Source organism: Phalacrocorax aristotelis, chromosome 5, assembly GCF_949628215.1.
Source record: "Phalacrocorax aristotelis chromosome 5, bGulAri2.1, whole genome shotgun sequence".
In the NCBI taxonomy this organism is placed as follows: domain Eukaryota; kingdom Metazoa; phylum Chordata; class Aves; order Suliformes; family Phalacrocoracidae; genus Phalacrocorax; species Phalacrocorax aristotelis.
Window position 1 is genome coordinate 51865216 of NC_134280.1, and position 23533 is coordinate 51888748.

At 38.6% G+C, this 23533-nt stretch overlaps 1 protein-coding gene across 4 annotated transcripts in view; it reads left to right on the top strand.

Annotated features, from left to right (window-relative positions):
• Positions 1-23533, top strand: part of AP2A2 (adaptor related protein complex 2 subunit alpha 2) — a 43676-nt gene that overhangs the window by 9687 nt on the left and 10456 nt on the right. For 2 of the 4 annotated variants that reach the window (XM_075094511.1, XM_075094509.1), the window contains exons 2-13: positions 2759-2827; positions 12241-12383; positions 13008-13201; positions 15433-15562; positions 16532-16633; positions 17800-17908; positions 18401-18551; positions 18976-19144; positions 20263-20400; positions 21629-21811; positions 22822-22919; positions 23096-23327. In XM_075094511.1, coding sequence (XP_074950612.1) covers positions 2759-2827; positions 12241-12383; positions 13008-13201; positions 15433-15562; positions 16532-16633; positions 17800-17908; positions 18401-18551; positions 18976-19144; positions 20263-20400; positions 21629-21811; positions 22822-22919; positions 23096-23327 — 1718 coding nt within the window. The remainder of the gene's footprint in view (positions 1-2758; positions 2828-12240; positions 12384-13007; positions 13202-15432; positions 15563-16531; positions 16634-17799; positions 17909-18400; positions 18552-18975; positions 19145-20262; positions 20401-21628; positions 21812-22821; positions 22920-23095; positions 23328-23533) is intronic. The other 2 variants (XM_075094512.1, XM_075094510.1) reach the window with 1 other exon arrangement.

Genomic DNA, 23533 nt, shown 5'->3' on the forward strand with positions numbered 1-23533 from the left:
CTCCAGACTCAGTGGTAACATTTTAATTAGATGTGCCCTTCACTTTGTAAAGGGGGATAAAATTAATAGTTTTAGAAACGAAAATTGTCGTCTAGAACAGATGAATTGTTGAAAACAAGGGGAGGTGTTTTCAAGTCTTTTTAAAGAGTGCTAATGTGATAGCTTAGCAAAATTGGAGTGTTTATTTACATAAACACTTGCACCCTTATGGCATATGTTACCACAGTAACAGAGGACAACAGCCCTCTGCTTGTAAAGTATGGACCAGGAGCAAAGCCTTGCTTCAGTCAAGTAGTGAATTCCTAATGCTGGCAAGTATCTTAGACATGAACACTTGAGTATCTCTGCCATGTGCACAGGACAAATAATCTAAGCCAATTAAGACAAATCTAAAATTTATATTAGAAGACACTTCAAGCCTTAGATTGTATGAGCTGCTGCTTATTTATACAGTAAATAGTTTTACTGCTTTAAAACCAGCTTACTTTAGGTTGTCGAGGTACATTAGAAGAAAACTCATAATGTGTTGCATGATATATAGTGAAAACTGGTTAAATATTGTGATCCCAACAGATGCATCTTATAAACGGAGGGAATTTTATTGTGATCTCTAGCCTTGTTGTTCTAGAAGGTTTTTGGAGTTTCTATGTCAAATTAAAACTGTGAACATATCTCCTGATTTATCTGAATACCAAGATGCGTACAGATAGCAACTATGATTTATGTTTCAAAATAGGTATTGGGGATTCTTGAGCTCTGAAAACGCTTAACTTAAAAGCAGTAAGTGAACGAGTAGGTATAAGTAATTAATTTTTCTGGGTTGGATATGGGGGAAGTGGGGCTATTTTTTCCATGTGGAGTGCCTGCCAAGGCACCTGTACTTCAGTGTTTTGAGCAGTGCCCCTTATAAAACAGTGTTGTAGAATGGAAAAATTCCATTTTAAGCAAATCTGTAGGTATTTTGTTAAAATGGCAAGGCAAACCAAAGTAGCTGCTTCTATCTTGGGCCTAACTTGTTTCAATTTGTAGTGTGCTGCTCTTGCTATGTGTCTGTACTCTTGTGGCCATTATTATAGGCTTATTAGTATAAACTAGTTTTCTGTATCTTATGCAAGAGTTGGTTTTGGAAGTGCACAACCAGTTTCTTTTTTTGAGTCTATATCAAGAAATTACAAAATCTGGATTAATTTCTGTTCAGTGTGGAATTCCCTTATACTTTGATACTTTGCTATTAACCTATCCTAAGGCACTTGTTTCTTTGAGTTACTTAATCCTATTTCATCTGGCCTGCTGTCAGATAATCTCTGGAATGGTAAGGGAGTGATTAACAGTTATTGGATGACGCTGGAGGTTTGGACATGAAATGTAGTAGGATGTTTAAAAGCTGTGAGTTGTTACTTTGCTCTATGTGGAAGAAAGGGATGAGATTGGAGGTGCTTCAGAATGCTGGTCGTGATCCGATCTTCAAACCTTGTCACTTACCCTCCTTGCACTGACATGGCTGTAGTCATGATCCGAGTGGTGTGGGGGAGGTGGGATGTGAAAGCAGGACATCTGATCCCCAGAAGTCATAAAGTTGGACCATTTTCAAACAGGGCCAGGAAACTTCTATTCATAACCTTGTAGCCAAATATATGTGATGAAGAGTAAAGGAAGCTGTCTTTTTCTGCTTCTAGTTGATGCTTTGAAAACTGCTTGAAAGTTTGAGTAGGTACAGGTCTGAATTTCCAACACAACTAGATGGTCAGTTCTGCGTTGCTGAAGTGGGCTTCTTTTGCTTCCCTCAAACTTGAAGCAACTGAATATAATGCCTAAGTTGGATGTTTTTAACCCTACCATGCTCACTCATGTAGGAGATAGTGGACCCAGACCTCTATAGAATCTCTGTCACCAAAACCTAAAATGTCAAAGAGTAATAAACTGCTTTGGTTTGGACAATGCAAGTATCACTTGAATAAACTTGCATTATCAGAATTTAAACTGCAGCTTATTTCTCTGAATATCGAACTTGAATTTGCATTCAAAATCCTAATGCCTATTCTTGGAATCAAAAGTTGATATGAAATATAAACTGCTAAGAAGCCTAAGGTGGTAAAGTCATCTAATAAAATGTAAATTTTAAGTATTTCTGTGTTTTCAAATGACTTTCGTGGAGCATATTGGAATTCTGAACTTACGTGTGTATCCTGTCTGTCTGAGGTCTTTGGGCTACTCCTAAGTTTACCGCTTTTCCTCTTCAGTGCCTTTTAAGAATGCTTTTAATGCTGTTAAACTGAAAGACCATTCAATAGAGAAACAGTAAATTGGCTTGTCCTTAAGGTGAGGAAAATATAAGCTGTTTGTTAATAAGATTGTGCTTAGGAGACTCTTTCCTTCAGGGCACTGTTAACCTAGTAATCAAGTTGGAAGTAAAATTCAGCTTTCTCTTGCCAGTTTAAGGGACAGAAAAAACGGGAAGCATTTGTGAAAGTAGTAAAGGCATTGCAGATTAACGGTATATGACTGATACTGTCTAAAGTCTGCAAAGCTTCGTGAAACAGGGAGGTCCTTTTAGCTTCTTAAATTCACCTTTAAAGTGATGCTTAAGTTACCTCTGATGTTTGCCTTCATCTTATCTTAATACTGGACAAGGAGGGTAATAAAGCCTCCTGATGTTTGTATGTTCACATAGCAAGGTTGCTGGAAAGAAGCTTAGGGTGCCAGAGGGCTTTCCAAAGCACTGTATCCTGATGTGTGTTTTGTGTTCTTCCAATTTCAGGCAAAAGTAAAGAAGCGGAGATAAAGAGGATAAATAAAGAACTAGCGAACATTCGGTCAAAATTTAAAGGTAAGTGACTTGATCATACCAAACTATACATACGTCCTCATATGATATTCTTCTATGGGTTTTTTGTTTTGTTTTTATACGTTTAGACTTTTTTTTATCAACTGCTGATGTAAGCAAAATGCTAGAGCAGGCTGTTAGAATAACTACTGAAAATGTTCTTCTAACTACAGAACTTCCTGACAGTTCTGTGATTCTTGGCTGTAACAGAAGAAAACTCCCTACTATATCAAAGAATTGAGCTACTGTTCACAAACTTTCTCTAATGCTTTGCCTCCTAACCATGTGACTATTCAGCCTGTGTTCTTCCAGAAGGCCATGAACTAGTTTGAAGAAACACAGGTGGATGTAATTATTTCCAGTGAAATGCAATCTGTTTAAACTTCTCCTTTCCTCCTCCCCGACCTCTTTAGGGAAGTAGTGCGTTAGGCTGTCTTCTAGCAGAATTAAAATAAAAACATATAGCTGATGAAGCCACACATCTTGACCACTCCCATAAGCAATAGAAATACAATTTATTCATACAAAACAAAGGATATGCAGTGACTAATTTCATCCTTGTGTGTTCCAGAGGCAGCAATTCACTTTTAAACAACATGTGCTAAAACTCGTGCTGTAACTGTGTTCAAGTTGTATATGTGGCTTCAAATTTTAAAGATTCTGAAGGGTAATTGAGATGCTTTTAAATGGACTTCTTACAGTAGTGGCTATGGCAAACATTCTGTTTAGATATGGGGCTGTGTGTAGCTAGATAAGGTGTTGCAGTGTGGAGGTCATATATGTGGCTTCAGAATTTGCTGTATTCAGATTAAATGTGTTTACCTTAATTATCTATCCTGACTCAGCCTAGTGTATCTATTTGGAATACTTAATGCATTAACAAAGCCTGAAACAACTTTTCTGAACTTCGTAGGGATGTGTTGCTACTTTAAGTGGTATGTCTCTTAAAGGCATATGAAGACCTGCAAAAACTTGAGTGTCAACAACAGCTTGGAAGGGAAAAGTTGACCACAGTGCAAGGCACTCAAGAAAAGTTAAGAAATTATTCTACATTAGAAGCCATCACATGCCTTCGTGCTAACATTTTTCTCTTAGAAATTTCAGCATACTTTATCCAGATTGGTAACTTCAGTTGAAGAGATTTTAATGGCTGTTTTTCTAGGGTACTAAAAAAAGGAACTTTCATTTGGTCACCTCCCTATGCTGTCACACTGGTGTGTGTGTGGTTTTTTCTTTGTTTTGTGTTGGTTGTTTTTTTTTTTTTAATTCCTTTTCATTGCAAAGCTTCCATCTATTTTTGCCAGAAGTAGCAGGATTTGTATTTTCTGTTCTACAGACTATTCTCCGTCACCCAATCCAAGTCTAAAACTTGTGTCCATTTTCCAGACAGTGACCAGCAGATACTGCCTTAGTGTACTAGGTATGCATGCACACCAAGCACCTAGAACATAGTTCAAGGATCTATTAGAAACTTGCATACAAGAGTAAGAGCCATTTTTCTTAGTTCCAGCTGTATGATCAAAGTGGATCAGCCTATTGCCTAGTAAATTTAAGCATAAAATTGTAACTTTTAAATGAAGCAGTTTAGTCTCCAAGCAAGATCTATACAAGACAAATTAAGTATGTCTTTCAGATAGAGATTGAGTTTAATTTAAAACTATTTAAGATGTTTCTGTACACTGAAATTATTCAAAGTTTTATGTTACATTATCTATCAGTTAATTTCACTAGGTTGATTATCTGGACAATACATCCAAAAAGTCTGCTTGTTTTCTCTTGGTCTGTGTTTGTAGAACTACCTGCTGTCAGATAACAGCTGATAACCAATAATGCTGCTGCTGAAATTCATTTCAGCACCTAAATTCTTAATTGTTTAGACAGGACAGCTTTTTTTTTTCTAGAAAGCAGCATGTCGCTTTCCCTCTAGATACATCAACAATTATTGTATGTGTGCCCTTCTGTCACCAAGAACAACTAGAGGTTAATGCCTAGCTGGAAACTTTGCTGCAGTCATACTAACACAGAAATCTAGTTCTTTCAGCAACTTAACTTTGTGCTGCGCTGCCTTTTTTATCTTGATTTGGTTGACGGGCAAGCTTTTAGTTTGTTTGCAAAACCTAATCAATTTTTCACTAATAAAACTGGAAGCTTTCAGCAGACTAAGACTTCAGTTTGCAGTGAAGGTCTGAAAACTTCAAAAGGCATAAAACCAAAGAACGTTATTGAAGCTCCTGTAGAACCTCACTGCCTATTGTATGTTCCAGTGTGCTTGAAGTACGAAGGAGGTTCTGTCAGACCTGCTCACTTCACTGCTAGAGTTAAACGTGCTGTTGTAAAGGACTGCGGTAAGGAATTGCAAAAAAGTTTATAATGGCTAAGGCTATTTAAGTACTTAGACTTGCATGGATATAGTCCAGTTCTTATTGTTCGGCTGTGGTCAGATCCCAGTTACGATCTCACTTGCTGCTTACTAGCCCAACTCCTCACGTTTGCACCTGACATGAAAAGCTTTAATCTACAAGCTGAAATGGGGAAGCTAGATTCAAACCTCTATTCCATATGAAAGCTAAGTGTTCTAGAAGAAATGATGGCTTACAAGTTTTGAGTAACACAAGTTAAACTTCATTTGGGTCCATCCGCACCCACTAACCTGCACGCTTTTGTAAACTTGAGTGTGAAAGAAGTGAATCTGAATTGTTTGGGTACCACAGCAGTCAATGTAGCCTTTAAAATTAATGCTAATAATAATTATGCCTCCTGAGTGCATAAAGCACAATAAGTCCTCTGTGGGGAACACAGAATGAACACTGACACATAATTCAGTGTTTTGTCAATGTCAGTCATCCTGAGCCTTCCCTGTGAAGATCCTGTGAACGTGTATTCAGAAGGTTGCTAATGTCACCTATAGTAATAGGCTGCCTAACATATGACAGAGGTAGTATTCCCTGTTCTTTTATGTGAATGTCTCTATAAAAGCAGCAGTATAAGCCACTGTATTACTTTTAGAAAACTTGGCAGTAATGAAGCTTTAAGTGAACTGAATTCTGTGAGAATAGCATTATCTGGTTAATGTGGGTAGTTAGGTAGCTGTGTCATATTACTGAGTAGTGATAGATAAAAGAGCTGCTGATGGCACAGTTCATAAAACCCGGTTCTGTTCCTCAGTTTTGCAAGGTATTTCATGGCTTAAGTACAAAAATAGTTAACAGTAAGTGCATAGTAAATTCTTCTTTGGTTAATCATGATGTGGGGGAGAAATGATCATAGGAACCTTTGGCTGTGTAGAACCACGAATCAGGCAGTGATCAGAGAACAGAGGTGCTTTCAGCAAAATAATGCAATAACTTTAGCCTGTGTACCTTGTGTAGCATCCTTTAAGCACAGTTTAAATAGTTTTGAATTAATATCAGGTTGTGCTCATTCAGTAGCTTGACTGAAAGATAACTGAACCTTCCCATAACCCGACCTCCATTATGGCTCTTTATTACTGAATTTATATGGATTTTAGGTGAAAATAATCTTACTGAATTGAAGACAATAACTTGATGTACCCTGAATGAAAACTAGACATAAATGTCATGGGTTGGAAGAAGATGAGCTTGGACTACTTGTTGTGTAACTGCTTGAGGCCTTGAGTCTGTGAGGATGTGATAGCTGCATATCTTTCTGCTGCAGAAGGTCTATGTGGGCTTTGTGCTGCATGGTTCTTCCTTGCAGAAGGGCTGTATAAAAATAAACTGACCTTCACAATGCATTTTATTCTTGGTTTAAGCAGAGATCATTCAGTTGAACCCTGTTTCTTTTTATGTAGCTCTGAATCTTAAAAATGTTTTTAAATAGTTTGGATTGACAAATGTGTGACTGTGAACTTAAGATGGAGTCTCTTGCTAAATAATTATGGGGAATACTGGTAGCCTGGGTTAATTACCTGGCCAAAGATCCAGCTGTTGGACTGGCTGCATTGCTGTAACCAGGGAGAGGTCTGACTTTAAGAAGCAAGGCTGGAAGTAGTGCCTCTTAACACAGGTCTCTTCTTGCTTGAGACTAGCATGAGAGACTGGTATACTGCAAGTATCCTTAACTTCCTCTGGACCTTTACAGTCTTCAGCATACTCTGTTGCAGTGTCTAGACCCCCACCCCATGCAACTTGCAAGATATATTCTTATACTGTTGCTGACAGAGGCTAAGTATTTCTATGTTTGTTCTATCATGCAAGTAGCTGGCAAGCCTGTTACCCACCGTTATGTTTGGGTAACCTGCTATTTAAAATACCATTGTACTTAACAGACTGGGATAGGGCTGCACATCTCTAGAAAAATCCATACTTTTCTTGAACTGATGGAGTGTATGCCATGGCTTTGGGTTCTGATCTGGCTTTTGTGCTCCAAGCTCAGAAGGAATCTAGAATCTCTGCACTAAGGTGACTTTGTCTCTTGTTTCAGCATGAGGCAGCTCCATTGCTGAGGTCAGTGTGTCCTTGACAGTTGGTTTAAATGCTTCTGCATTAACTGAGATAAGATGCATGTAGTAGAGAGTAACTAGGCAGTATAATAAAGCAGAAGTTGTAGGAGATATATGTGGAGAAATACTACTCCTTTTGTTCCATGTGTTCAGACTGTAAGCTGATTTTGCTTTCGTGCTTGAGCCAAACTAGAAGTCTGGCTGTCAGAGTAGTAATTGCTTTGTAAATGAGTGAAAAAATATCTGGCTTATTAATTTGTTGCATCATTTTGACCTCTCAGAGCAGCATTTGTGTACTAATAAAATTGCCCACGAATCTATACGCTTTTTCTGCCGTCAAAGGTACTTTGTTCTCTGTTTGATTCAGGCTTGCTCATTTTTCCAGATCTGGTGTTACATTTTAGTTTTGTTCTGATTACTTAATATGGCTTGTGTTACAAGAGTGGCTGCTAGATTTCAGACATGCTAATGTATCTTAGTTTTGGCTTGTGCAGAAGTGCCCCAATGTCAGTTGATAATCTCTGCTTTTTTTCAGCATGCTTGTATTTCCAAATCCAAGCAAGTCTTCTTTATTGTTCCAAACTACACAGTAACCCTTCACAGGAAGTTCAAGATAAACCTCTAAATACCTGTTTTAAACAGAAGATGTGTAACAGTAAATTGCTTTCCAGGCAGGCTGTGAAAGTGTAGTCATTATGTTTAAGATGGGTCTGGTTAGTCACATTGTCTTCTGATCATCGAAGAGGTGTATGAGGGCAATCAGACAGTAAAATAATGAAGCATCTTCACTGACAGAGTGAATTGTTGGAAGTCAAACCAGGCTTCAGATATCACCTGAGTTGTAGGGCTGCTCTGGTACTACTGTGTTCTGGTGGTAGCAGTATGGGAACTAAATACTAGCTTATGGATTGTCTGCCACAAATATTCAGCCCTTTCACTTAGAGGGCTTGGACTGTCAGTCTTATGGAAACACAAATCTTGTCTCAAAGTGTAGATACATTCATAAAAAGCCATTCTTCATTTTTCTTAGCCTCTAAGCTAGTAGTAGGCCTTCTGATACAGTATAGCACTGGATTGCTGTCAACTGCATGAACACAGGTCAGTGTCAACCTAGGAGAGAAGCACACTGAATGCAAAGAAGCACTTAAGGGTATTGTCCATTCTGTTTTGCATAAGCCACTAGTGCAGTTTTAAAAGCTAATATTGTCTTGTCTTTGAGATAGGGATCAACCATCTGGATGCTAGTGTGACTAGACTTGTCAGGCTTCCTTTACCCTTTACCCCTCAGTGAACATCCCATAGGACTAAACTGCCTTCTTGCCTGCTCTGGCAGGTAGCAGGCTCTGTAACTGTGTAGCAGGCTGATTTTTAAGTATACTGAATTAGATTCAAAAGCAGGCGCTGATTTGTAACTCGTGGTCCAAATTGGGGACAGAAGGTGCTGCCTGGGAACCAAAGGGTCTCATAGTGCATTTGTGCCTTATTTCTTCCTTTTTGGAAGGCAGTGTGAAAGAGATCTATGAGCAATGTAACTCAAAACTTCCCTGTTGAAATGCTAGAGAGGTGATGCACAGAAATGTGGAAGCAATAATTCTTTCTTAATAACAGAACTATTTGCTGATCAGCTGTTAATAATTTCTTTTTTAGAAAAATGACTAATAAACTTTCCAGGGAAAGCAAGTAGACTTTGAAATGCCCACTGTGCTCAAAACCTGCTGATGTGTGTTCTGAATCCTTCCTGTTTCTGCTGACTTGATTTGCAGTACTTGCAAATGTTCCCAAAAGCATTTAAAAAAGAGCTGAGTTAAAAGAAATGATTGTGTATTGCAATACAGATAACAGAACATGTGAAATTTCCTTTTGCTCTTGTTTGGATGTTTGCTTGAGGCTGGAGGAAGCTGTACTATCTTAGCACATACTTAAGCAATGAGACTTGTTAGTAATGTTTAAAATAGAACCTTTATAACTCTGTAAATGCTACACGGCAGGGAGAGAAATTAGTTAAACTTGAAATTTCAATAAGAATCTGAATCAGACTTCTTCAAAACACAGCTGGAGTTAGATACCTATAGTGAGACCTTTGCAATTCTCTTTTTTTTCCAAATTACTCAGCTAATTAAATAATAAAATTTTTAAAAAGACTATGTACTACTATTGCTGGGAACTAATAAGGCTTTAAAGAAGAGTTCTAGTAACTGCTACTTCGCTTAGTTCATAAGCTTGCCTGTTATTGAGAATGTTCAGATTGCCTTCAGTTCTGCACAGAAGGGACAGAAGCTTTTGAAAGCAGTCAGTGAACTATTTTTTCTGTCTTAAGAAAAAAAAATGGTTCCGGTACTGATTTTATAATATCATTCTGCACACAATGGAGAAGAAAGCTGCTTTTTCCTTGTTAGTAGGATGGTGATGTGTTTTGAGCTTGATTGCAGGGCATGGCTTCCATCAAAAATGCTTCAGATACCCCAAGATCCAAGGACCTTGCTAATCTGAGCTCTTAAAATACTGGTATCTTGGAAGGATAGAATGCTTTAAATATATGGGTCCTAAACCTGAAAAAAGGAATTGCCAAACCATGCCGATTACTTTGTGAGAGTCAATGTGGTTCAGAGTATACATACTTTGATCTGTTTGTGCTCTTCATTAAGCATTTGGGTTGCAGCGTTCTGTACTCCCTCTTCCCTTCTGATCTCACAGAGTCATTTGAGAAGATGAGAGAATAGGTTTTATACTTGTGACTTTTGTGTGTTGCTGATGGATTGTACACTAACAGGCAGCTGCAGTTCAATCTCTTGGACTCCTGGGAACTCCAGTCTTGGAGACTGGTTCAAGTTTTTTCACTTACAGTAAAGTCCATGTGAAAGCTACTTTCTGATGCCTTTTGGTGTATCTGTATCTCTGAGAGAAGCAGCTAATGATATTAATGCTCTTAAATACCATAGCAAGTCCTCAGTTATGTAGATCTCAGCCACTAGAGGAACGCTGACTACAATGGATTCAATGTCCCCTTCTGTGAATCATAGTAGTATCTGGTAATTGTACCCAGCATCACCTATTCCTTTAATCAGTCACCTGGAAACAGCTGGCTTGTCATGAGTTGACATACTCTTATTCCTAAGTAATATAAAGCCCCCCCTGGTTTATTCACTGATTATTTCTTTTCCTTTCAGGTCTCATGCAGAAGACCAATTGAGATCAAATCCTAAAAGCTTGTAGAAACTTTTCTTAAGCAGCTGAAAAATGTTTAAAAACTGAAGTGGTCACTCTGGCTTTTCCTGTATAGTTTTTTTCTTGCCTCTCCTCAGGAAGGAAGGTATCTTTGACCTGCATCTCCCTGCCATGGTGGGATGGGAGGAAGTTTTTTTTCTTGAGTACCAGTTTATTGGGAAAATAATATAACAGAAGGTATTTATTTCCCCTGTTACAAATACAGAAGACACTCTTTCTTTGCTGCTCAAGCCATAGTTTGAAGGACACAGCAGACTGACAGACATGGCTGAATATCTACTTTTCCCTCTGGCCATATTGCTCCCAAATAAGGGGGTGGGGACTCAACACACTTTCTCCCCCCTGATTCCCCCCCTCCCCCTCAAGTCTGGATGTTTTTCTCTGGTTCTTCTATATGTTAATTAAGACATCTCTAAAGCAGACTGTCCTGGATTCATTTGCTGACTCAGCAAAAAGATAGCCTTATGGCAGCAAACTGTAAATGTGACTTGAAGAAAACATGTCTTTGGTCAGCTTTCTGTGGAGCTGACTGTTGTCAGAGTATTTTGACAGGATCCAGTATAGCAAGATTTCACTACCATGAGTATCTTCAATAATGTTGGTTCATGTATCTTAAGTAAAATGTGACATGTGTTGGCTTCCATGGTATGGACCTGAAGGCAACTTTTCTTTGCACAGCACTAAAATAGCTTTAAGGTAAAGCTGCTTTTTGCTGGTAACTGATACGATGTCTGTGCCAGTTTAAAAAAAAATAAAAATCAATGGGTGTCTAAAAACTCAGATTTGAAGGTTATCATTGTCCATATTAAAATGGCGGTCATGTGCTTACATTTGTTTTCTCAGTTGAAATAAAACTAAATAAAAGAATTTTCTAGAGTCAAAATAGAAAGCAACCCCTCAGAATACATAGTTGCAGCCTATAGAGATAACCCTTTATCATTGCCTAGTTCAGTGTGCCAGTATGCTTTGTCTTGGTTCACTAATATCACATGGCTTTACACATTGGTGGTAGTGTTCATCCTTCACAAACTGTAAGTTTAGTTCATAGTGGTATCGTTTCCATTGGTTTTATACAGTCAATGTAGTGTGAAATCTATGGGAGCTGTAGGTGCATGTGGCTTGGGAAATTTAATGTGCTCTTGTACCAGTGGATTAGAAGGAAGAAGGAGAGACTATTAAGATTCTTTGTTATGTATTTAGCTGCCTACTACATAAATCTGAAGTTTTTTTAAAAAATGCAGCTTGGAGCTTTTTAGTAAGCTTTACTTTATGCAGTGCTATTCTGGCTGAACTTGCCTATCACTAAGGAATACATACTGATCTGACAGACAAGTTATTCTGGGCTCAGAATGCAGAGGGTAAGGAGCTTATATAGCCTTTTAGGCAGCAGCATCTATCAAAATTTTGCTACCCTGACTGCACTCTCTAGCATTCAGGTTTGCCTGGTTTAGTGGATGCTCTGTTATTTCATGATTTGGGGTAGGGAGAGAATGTTCTGCAAAAATTGTATGTTCATATGTAGCCCTCTTTCTTCAGAAAAAGAAGTGGTCCGCCTGATGAGCTGTAAGCTGCCATACTGTTCTGTGTAGCTTTTACAAGTTTCTAAAATACAGCAATACTACAACATAAGGCCAGACCTATTTAGGGTGCATTTTTCTTCTAAAACCTGGGGGGAACCAGATACAGGAACAACACAGGCTTAATCATTCTTTTTTCCCTTGCTTTCCAGGTGACAAGGCTCTGGATGGTTACAGTAAGAAGAAATATGTCTGCAAACTGCTTTTCATCTTTCTCCTGGGGCATGACATTGACTTTGGTCACATGGAGGCTGTAAACCTGCTCAGTTCCAATAGATACACAGAGAAACAAATTGTAAGTAACTCGGTCTCTATAAAAGTTAAGCTGTTTGTCTAATATCCTGCCTCAGCTGTATAGTCTGTAAAGGACTTTCCTTCATACATCCCCACACTGTCCTAAGGTCTTATTTTTGATCTAGCAGTGATTTTGAAATTTAAACACCTTTGTGCCCAGGGAATCTTCTACTAATTTTACAATATAAAATGTGCACTCTGTGTGCAATTATTATTCTTGTTAAGAAACTGCATTGAGTCTTGCGTTAGAAGGTAAGTAGCCTTTTAATTTTCACAATACCTCTTTAAATATTCCCAGGTAAGACTGCGTTTATCAGGTACATGTAGCTTACTAGTGTCTGAATAATAAGCCAAATTCTTGATTTGCTCCCATTCATCTGAAATGATCTTTTGAGCATGTACTGAAATAGATTGAAACACTTAAACTGGTAAATTAGGGTAACAGTAAACTTACTCAGTTTACTCCACTTAATCTTTCTAGCCTTCGATCTGCTATCTAAATATCTGCCCAATATTTGGTACTGGAGGAGAGCTGTATGTCTCAAATTATGTTTTCTCTTAATGCCACAAGTAGTTCTTTAAGTCAGCTAAAATTTATTTTCATTTTCCTTTTTCTGAATCACAGGGATATCTCTTCATCTCCGTACTAGTGAACTCTAACAGTGAGCTGATTCGCTTAATAAACAATGCGATCAAGAATGATCTGGCCAGCCGCAACCCCACGTTCATGGGGCTCGCTCTGCATTGTATTGCTAATGTGGGTAGCCGAGAGATGGCGGAAGCATTTGCTGGAGAAATTCCAAAAATACTTGTAGCTGGGTAGGTATGACATGCCTCCTTCAAATACAACACCAATAAACCTTTTCAGCAACTCAGTTCCACTGCAGCAGCTTAAGCCATGCATAGAGCTATACAGCCCCAGGCTTGCAGTACGCGTAGTGACAATTTCCAGTACCTGCAGATACTTTGATATACCTGAGCATGGAGTTACTTGTGTAAGTGTACAAATACAACATGGAAATTCAGGCTATGTCAGTATCTTGAATAGGCTTTTACAGTTGTGATGAAGTTTTTGTTCCGTATAAATGTGTGGCAGTGAACACCCCTGAAATATGTATGCTTTACTTTCCTTATCTCTCCTGATGAAAAGAAATAAATGAACCTAAATAGATGTTTACACTACAAATATTGTTATAAACTGAAGCTTTTTAAAATGGTCCTGACTTCATAAGAAATGTGAGAATATTCTGTTGTGTGAGCTTTCTTGCCTCCTCTACTAGCCATGTAAGCAACAATTCCTGCAAGTGGCAAATAGTCACCACCAACTGTCTAACTTTCCCTGTGTATCCCTAGAAGTCTCTAAACAGATGTGACCAATGTCTGGAACTGTAGTTAAGTAAATCTAAAATGAAACTTGTGATTGCAGGGCTAATTTATTTTAAAACTTAAGATGTCCAAGTGCAATCAGTGCATTTAAACTCTCATAGATATGAAATATTTTGGAATATGCATGGATCTTGTTTTATAACAAACTAATGTCTTACATTAATATAAAAAAGCAACATGTTGCATAAGAACTGTATTAATACTCTAAATGTCAACCACTAGAGCTTGCAAATATTGGAAACATGCTTGCTTATGCAACACTAATTCTGACTTCGTCTATTATGTGCACTGTCCCAGTTGGCAACAAGGAGGAGGATGTAACATGTGATATCTAATTATATCTGAAATGTAGTATGGGCCAGAAAGAGAAGAGTAAGCAGCTAGCACCTGATGCTCAGTATAAGTCTGGTGTGGCAGAGGAAATGAGGGAGAATCTATCCTGTAATTCCATCTTTCTCAAACATGGAATTCCCTATGTAAGGGTGCATGTTTAGAGATGTTCTGGGGCCCTGTGAGGCTTGTTGCTATCCTGTCCTGCACTGTCCTTGCCAGGTGATGTTCTCCATGTAGCATAGGGGAGACAACGCTGCCATACTGAGTCATGGGTTTTAATAAGATAACCTTAAAAACTTCCAAAAATTTCATGTGGGGTCATCAACCACAGTCAGAGAACAGCACCTTCACTTCAGACTTGTTTGAACTTTGAGCTGTGTTTATGCTCCAAGACAGTCTTCAGGGCCTCGTTCTTTCTGTGTTCCTAAGAGAATATATATAATGTGTATGTGTACATGTCATACCTAAGTGACCTGTGCAGAATAAGCACAGTTACATCTGCAACTTCAGTGTAGCTCTCTTGGCTTGAATATAAATTGGAGGGAGAGAGTGGACAGGGAGGGGAGGAATAGGTTTGGTTTCATTTTTTCAACCAATTTGATCTCATGGAAAAATTGGTAAATTCATAAAGAATAGGTGGACTGAACTTCTGGGGATGTGGAGGTTTCTGAACATTTAACCAAGACTGTGCGTTATAAAGTGCCTCTTAAAACTTTCAGTGCTAATGCTGTTGTACATTTTTAGCTGTTTGTGCAACATACAAAATGCTTAATTGACTACGTTGTGAGAGGGAGTTCACTGAACTAGAATAGAGTGTACTGCTCTTAAAATAGTCTATTTCTGTACCAGCAGCATGGATGGCAAGGTGGGTTGTATGCTTGGTGATAGCTAGCTCACTCGCATGCTAGCTGTAGGTACTGAAGCTGTGGAGTAGTTAATAATTTGTATCTGATATGCACGACCTGTCATGCGATCCAGCTTTGGTCACATACATAATATAGTATACTGTAACTGTTTGACTTGAGTCAGTTTGGAAGAAGCTTGTTCTCATCTAATGATGAGCTTCCAATTCTGATAAAAAGATGTGAAACTCCAAGTTGCAGAGAGTCATTATAGAGGCTACTAGACGTATGTAATGGTTGAAAACTTGACTAGTTAAACTTACTGGACAAAATAAAGAAGAAAAAGTACTGTAACATAGGAATAATTTTAGTGGACTTCTGTTTCAACTTCTGTTGAAAAGATGCTGCCTGGTTAGTGATGCAGAGTCAGTGTACAGACTAGTATAATGCTGGCCTGCAAGTATTTAAATCCATATTTATGTCTTGCAGAGATACTATGGATAGTGTGAAGCAGAGTGCTGCCTTATGCTTGCTGCGTTTATATAGAACTTCTCCTGACCTTGTCCCCATGGGAGACTGGACATCTAGAGTGGTGCATCTCCTCAATGACCAGCACTTGGTAAATCAGCTTCATGTTTCTTGGGCCTAATCTGTATAGAGAACGATGTAATTTCTGCTGTTAAACACACCATTAATTTATTTCTTTGCCAGTCTTTCAAGCAAATGGGTTACTGTTTTCTTCAGGCTTGAGGAAAGAAATGGAAGGAGCTGCCCTTTTTTAGTTGTTGTGCATGTTAATTTTTACTAAAGCTTTGTTTACATTTTTCTTGGAGGTATAGGAATGATATGCACACGTTCTTTTGCTCAGGCTGTAAATAAATTAATCTTGTGCCTTGTGATCCTAAGTCATACTGCATATGTGTAATAGTAATTTTCCTAGGCCTTTTAAGAGTAGACCTGCACTAAAAACACAAGGCCGGGTTTGTCAGTGCTTGGACTTTGTCCTGTGGTGTCCGTGTCATTCATATCTTGCTGGTTCAGAAAAACCTGTCATTCTAGATAAGAGACTCTATTTTTCCCCATCTAGTTACTTTATGAAAGTAAGGCTACCTGTGCTTCAGCAGTAATAAGAGTGTTTTAGTCTGCAGTAATATAAAATTTTTGTTATACAAAGCACTGTCTTTATCTTGGGTTGTCAGAATTCTTATCTGGATGATCTGCTGCATCCCTATTTCTTCTACTTGTGCTTCTCGTGTGTAATAAGACAATTTACATCTAGGCTTTATTTTAATATAGCTCTCTGTCATTTTAGATATACTATACAGACATGAGACAAAGCTAATAGGAAAATAGCATTAAATGCTCTGCGAGCGTGGCAGTATCATGTTGTTGAAAATCCTGTTGGATTTTGAAGAGGTGTAATTAGTCTCTAGCTGCTAGCCAAATAAAGGGCTTTTTAATATGGGGCTTTGTCAAGTATAACAACGCTAAGTTTATCCCAATCAAAAAATACTTGAAGTGAAAGCTATTAATGGGCAGCATCTTAAACTGTTACAAAATGGAACGTATCACTTTTGTTTTGTTCTAGGGTGTGGTTACTGCAGCTACAAGTCTGATCACCACTTTGGCACAGAAGAACCCAGAGGAGTTTAAAACTTCAGTCTCCTTGGCAGTGTCTAGATTAAGCAGAGTGAGTCCAATGATAACCCTGATAATACTGTTGCTTAAATCACTTGGCTTTCTAGATCAGGTTAGCTTATTGTTGCTTATTTATTCAGCTTTCTAGGTCAGATTAGTTTAGTGTACCATTAACAGTGAAGATGATTCAGTTTCATTTCATAAAGTTGGTTCAGGTAATCTCTTAAAACCTGTTGCGTGCCAGGGCAGAAAACCATATTAGCTTGCCCAGACTTTCTTGCTGTAATCTTTGCTATGCTCCAAGTCTATGTAGCAAAAAGGGGTCTCCCACTCCTCTTTCTCCCCCCCCTCATTTTACTGTGTGGCTTTTTTTTTTTTGTGGTCTTTTGGAAGGTATGCAAGACATGGGAGGATACTACTTCACAAATGTATTTTAGACCCAGATTTATGTGGTGTTGTACCCAAAATTACTCATAGTTCAGAGAAATCTAATTTCTTTTGAAATATGAAGATTTTGTCTAATACTTAAAAGCAAGGGAGTGCTGAGGGAAGTGCATAACTGTTCTATAATGGAGCAGTAAGAAATAGATAGAACTTCTTTGAGTGAAGCTAGTGCCAAACTCATGCATAAACTAGAATCAAAGCAGGGAAAGCAATCCATGAAGAGGGGTACTCTCTCTGAAACCTAATCTAATCCTATATTTCCGTACGCATATGAAACTCGTCTGTGAAAGCTATCTCTTCTTTGCTCTGGAGTATGAATATTACTGAAGGTGTTAGTTCATCCTAGTTCAGTCTGGCATAGCATCATGTGCTTGAATTCCAATTTAACCTATCAGCAGCCATAACACTCTAAAATAATAAATAACACTATGTTTAGGCTTTCTGTTGGCTGAATCCATGAACTGCTGAACCAAAGAAAGTCAAGCTTCTAGTTAAGCATTTTGGTATTACAAGATGGTAATTTTCATTCTTAAGAAGAGCAAGTATGCTTTCGGGAAGAGACTTACTGGACTGCTGTATCTGTAAAACTGAATTTTGATTACTAGGGAACCTGATGGTATACTCATAGTACAACAATTTGCACCTAACTTGTCTACTGAATTCAACATTGCTAGTGACATAGTTTTGTAAGGTGACCTACAGTGTTCTTTGGGTCCTTCTTATGATTGCACATGACAACTTCAGCAGCTGACGTGCTGTCTGCTTATTTTACAGATTGTAACTTCTGCATCAACAGATCTTCAGGACTATACATACTACTTTGTTCCTGCTCCTTGGTTGTCTGTGAAACTTCTGAGGCTGTTACAGTGCTATCCACCTCCAGGTAATGCACAAATCAGCACAGCGGTCATCTCTTTTATGCAGTGGACTACCTCCAGAGAGCTAGTGTGCTGTAGTGATACCATAGCTTGGAGTGCAAGCACATTGTCTTAAGACAAGGATACTGAAGTATGTACTTTTGAGAATTTTGAATTGTTAAAATTAAACGTAATTCAAAAGGCCATGTACGTTAAAGCATCAAACCAGTGTGCATCTCACAAACCAGTTGCAACTGTCACTTTAAACATTCTTTAATGTTACCAACTATATTAAAGCCTTGAAATGTATTATAGTGCAGATCACGTTTGACTCTTGTTCTCACCCAAATAGAACTGTGGCTTAGAGTTCTTTTATCAGTGGTGTACTGGGGGAGGGCGAACTATCTTTAATGTATCAGAATACTTCAGCGGATTCAAATTTAACAAGGTGGAAGGCCTAAGGTAGGGATTAGGGTGTTGAGCAAAATGAAGTTGTCCAACAGCCTGTTCTTCTCCAGAAGACCCTGCGGTACGTGGTCGTCTAACAGAATGCCTGGAAACTATTCTTAATAAAGCGCAGGAGCCACCGAAGTCAAAAAAAGTACAACACTCAAATGCAAAGAATGCTGTGCTGTTTGAGGCAATAAGCTTAATTATACATCATGACAGGTGAGCTGTGAGAACACTTCTGTTATGAGAGGATTTTTTTAAGTGAAAAGCTGTGGCTTAGTCTTGAACGCTAGATGGAATTTTACTGGGAGGGGAAGGGGGAGAGAACAGAATATGAAGTTGCTAGATTGGAACACAACCACAGCAGTAGAATTTGACAGTATTAATGAACTGTGTTGCTGTCAGCATTTTTTTTATTGCTTTGTTTCTTGCTGCTGCCTTTTTTTTTTGGTATTGACCCCACCACTCTAATCCAACAAATATTATTTGCTCACAGTATCTGAATTTCCATTTTACCAGCGGGGCATTCTAGCAGACACTTCAAGACATTTAAAGAAATTTCTACTGCAGAAACAGTATTCTGTATTGGTGTTCTCAAACCTGTTGCTTTTAACCCTTTCACTTTCTCTCCTGTTCTGTGCAGTGAGCCAAATCTACTAGTCCGTGCCTGTAACCAGCTAGGTCAATTCTTGCAGCACCGAGAAACTAATTTGCGTTACCTAGCACTGGAAAGCATGTGCACGCTTGCCAGCTCTGAATTCTCACATGAGGCTGTGAAAACACACATAGAAACAGTTATCAATGCATTGAAGGTAAATATTTAAGTGTGCAGTCTGTTTTAAGTGTTGTCTTCTCCCCTGCCTCAATGTCCTCTCCCCCACTGCCCCAAGCCCTCCATCCCCAATTAAGCTAATAATATTTGGGGACCAAATGAGTTATTCTCAGAAGTCTGCTGTAGGTTTTTTCCTTAATCCTGCAAAATCTTGCTGTACTGGCAACAATAGAGGTCAGCTTCAGTTTATTTCTGCAGCTTACTAGTAAATCTGATACTTGTAGCTGTGGCCCCAGTACAACTTTGGTATCTCCTCAAGCTGTAGACTGAAGATGAATAATTCTTTCAAAACATGGAATTCCAAAACAGAGAGTGGTGGGAAGACTTTGCTTTATTACTGTCTTGCTGGTATCAAACACTATTCCTTCACTGCAGTAGCTTATGGTAAGCAGTAGAGCAGATGAACTTCCACTCTGGAATTAGAAGGTCAAGAAACCAGAAAGACGCATTCCCAGGCCATGTTTATGTGAGAAAGCAGAAGTCAAAAGAGGAAGACTGACATGCTTGTCAATTTACTTGCACACTGCAGTGTTTACATGTATTGTTTTCTTCCAAGCTCGTGCTGGAGCGTATCGATACATTTGCTGATACAAGGGAAGCTCAACATCAAACTTGCAGATAGCTAACTACCCATTGGCTTGGTGACAGTTTGACAATTTCAGCCAGTTATTAGTGGATTTGTGGCCAGTGGTGCCAGTTACCCAGTGCACAGAGGAACAGAGTCATTCACCCTAGTTAGGGTAGTAGGGGAGTGCTCTGTACAGACTCCTCCATCCTTTCAGCACTTGCACAGATTTGAGTATGTATACTACAGAAACAAAACCTGATGATTTGAATTTTTGTAATATTATCTAAAAGCAGGAAGCTGTCCAAGTCTCTGGTGACCTCTTTCTATGTGACTGAAAGTGAGAATAACATGAAAAACTCATAGCTTGTGAAGGGCATCTCTTAAGTTCATTCTGCATCTGAAAGATTATGAAAATGCATGTTTTATATTTGACTATGGATTATAGTAAGTTTCATCTCTTCAGTAAGTTGCACGTGCTTTTTAAATAAAGTTGAAATCATCGTGACCTTTTGCTGTGTGTTCTTTTGCAGACTGAAAGAGATGTAAGTGTACGACAAAGAGCTGTAGATCTCCTGTACGCAATGTGTGACCGAAGCAATGCCCAACAGATTGTTGCTGAAATGCTGAATTACTTGGAGACTGCTGATTATTCCATTAGAGAAGAGATTGTGAGATACTTTTGTTTCCTTAATTTTTTTCATAGCTGGCTTTGGCACCATATGTATCACTTATTGATTGCAATGCTGGATAGCCAAAACCCCTGAAGTTTGTAGTCTAATAGCAAAGAGTGTTCTTCATTTAGGTTAAACTAATGGGGTGGGGGGGAGTGGCGAAACACCCTTTTAAACTAGAAATTTTAAAAACTACTCTTGGTCTCTGGGCATTGCATATAGAAAGTGCAGTGAATTTTATCAGTGCTTGAGCAAATAAAATCTCTACATCTGAGAGTTATGTCCTACTGTAGTCAACTATTTAATAGCTTCAAAAATTAGTGATAAATACATATTTGCAGGTATAACTCCATACTGTGTATGCTGTGAGAACGTTCTCTGTCTAAGGATTCCCAAAAGCAATACCTTATCAGCTAAAAGAGAGGCATGATATCTGTCCCTTTCCTCCCAGCAGGAAAAAAAAATCCAAAAGTTGAAATACTCACTTGACAACCTTCCTAGAATGGTGGCCAAAACCTGTACTTGGAGTAATTATTTAGCTTAATTAGGTGCTAAAGTTTCTTGATCAGAGAAGTTAACATAGAATACAGGGTTAGTTGATGTACCTCTTGTACTGTCTTGTTGCTGTTGGCAATGTACCCTGACTTGGCAGATAATGTGAATTTCACTCTGTTAATTTACTGCTCCTAAAAGAGTAGGTCAGTATAAATGCAACTGATAAATTATGTGGGGGGTCTCTTACTATGCTGATTGTTTGCTTCAGTATATAGGAATCTTAGTATGACCTGAAAAAGCCAGCTATATTGTGGTGACTCTGGTCTGTCTCTGCTAGCTGGAGTTTACACCTTTTTTTTTTCCAAGAGGTCTCCAATTTCCTACTTGGTCCTGTCTCAGTTGATGGCTTAGATGACGTTTTTATAGCAAACAAAGAATGTTCAATAAGTTGTTCTTGATCGCTTAGGTACACAGTTAAAAAGTCACAGATGCAACATATTTGAATGCATTATGGGGAAAGCATTATGTACCTGGGAACTGCTGTGCTCTGGCACAGAACACCAGTGTTGATCTTTCACCTTAGCTGTGGGAGCAATTGCACAAGCTGGCGCATCAGAAACTGAGGTTTCTGGGCTACCGTGGGATATCACTAGGTGTATATGAAAGTGAATCGATACACAGCTTCTGTTCTAAGCTAGTCAACCTTCTTTATTCTCGTATGTGTGTTCAGGTTCTGAAAGTGGCAATTCTAGCTGAGAAGTATGCAGTGGATTATACCTGGTACGTGGATACAATCTTGAATCTGATTCGCATTGCTGGTGACTATGTCAGTGAAGAAGTGTGGTATCGAGTTATTCAGATTGTCATCAACAGGGATGATGTTCAAGGATATGCAGCAAAGACTGTTTTTGAGGTGAGAATAACTGGTTTAAATTCACTTTCAAAATGAGGTAGGAATTAAGTAAACACCATGTGATATAGCAGGTGTGTGTGCTTTCCCATGTGAGGGAGGAATAAAAATATGATCCTGAGTATTTCAACAAAATGCTGCTGAAGCTTTCAAGTAAAACTAGCACCACTGATTTCCAGAGACTGTATTAAGTTGATGGGAAGCTTCTCTGGCTTAAGTAGTGTAGAATGCACCTGGTACTGCTCTGGTGTTGGTGAGGGAGGGCAAGGTGGGTTATTATTTTTGTGGATGGCATTGAATGGATGGCTTAGTAAGGAAATTACATTACCTGCAAAATTACTGGAATGTAGTAAAAATAGAAGCTTTTTTACAGGGTTGCTTGCCTTTTTTTTGTTTGTTTGCTTGTTTTTTCTGCATGCAGCAATCTGAAATACCCAAAATCATAACTTGATGATACTTCTGGAAGCATATGTCCATTCCTTCTGTTCAGGAACTGATAAAACTGGAATTTGAACTGTTAAAGGAGGACACTTTCAAATGTCTGGCCTTGTTGCTCTGACTTTGTTTGGATTCTTCATATGGGCTTTCTGCTCTTTTTATTTCCTTTCCTGGACATTTAAGCTGACTTTCAGAACTCATCCCTGCTATGCGTTTCTTCATACTCAATAAAGACAGTATTTTTATCTTGGACAACCTCAGCACATTCTTGCCAGGTTTAAATTAAGTTTATTAACATCCTTCTGACACCCCTAAAGATGTAAGAGGGAACCGAAGCAGCTACATGTGTGCTCAAAAGTCCACAGTGCTGCTAGATGGGCTAAGAGTGCTCTTAAGCAGGTAATACCCAAGTTAGAGATTCTTCTATAAAGTCATGCTTTTCTCATAAATGCTCTAAAATGCCCAGACCTATGGTCTGCTCTTACAGGAAAGTAGACCAGGAAGCTGGACATGGAAGTGATAGAAAAGATCTCTTCTGGCACACTGCAGATCAATAACTTAATGTGTTCTTACAGGCCCTTCAAGCTCCAGCATGCCATGAGAATCTTGTAAAAGTAGGTGGCTACATCCTGGGAGAATTTGGAAATCTGATAGCAGGTGATCCAAGATCAAGGTAAAACACCTTCTAAAATGCTGAATTGAAGTAGTAACACTTTCTGGAATGTATCTTATGTCTTTTTAATATTCCTAAAGGCCAGTTAACAAATGATTCTGCTTCTGCTAGTAGTGCATTAATAATGATTGTGTCTACAGAAACTCAACAAGTTATTTTTCTTCCCATCTTTTAAGTCCGCTCATCCAGTTCAACTTGCTACATTCCAAGTTTCATCTGTGTAGCGTTCCTACCCGAGCACTGCTTCTGTCTACCTACATCAAGTTTGTGAACCTGTTTCCAGAAATCAAAACTACAATTCAAGATGTATTGCGCAGTGACAGTCAGCTAAAGAATGCTGACGTTGAGCTGCAGCAGAGAGCTGTTGAGTATTTGAGGCTCAGTACAATTGCGAGTACTGATATATTGGTAGGTATAATGATATTTTGGTTTTTTTTAAATGCAGAACTCTTTAGCTGTGTCTTTTGTCAACAAGTAAACTCTACTGATCCTTACGTGATTGCTTGGAAATCTTAATGCGGGATTAAGGATCCACAGTGTGGGTGCTGATTCTTTTAGTCTACTGAATTCAGCTGCAGTCGTCTTTAATTTAGAGCTGAAATCAAAGTTGTTGT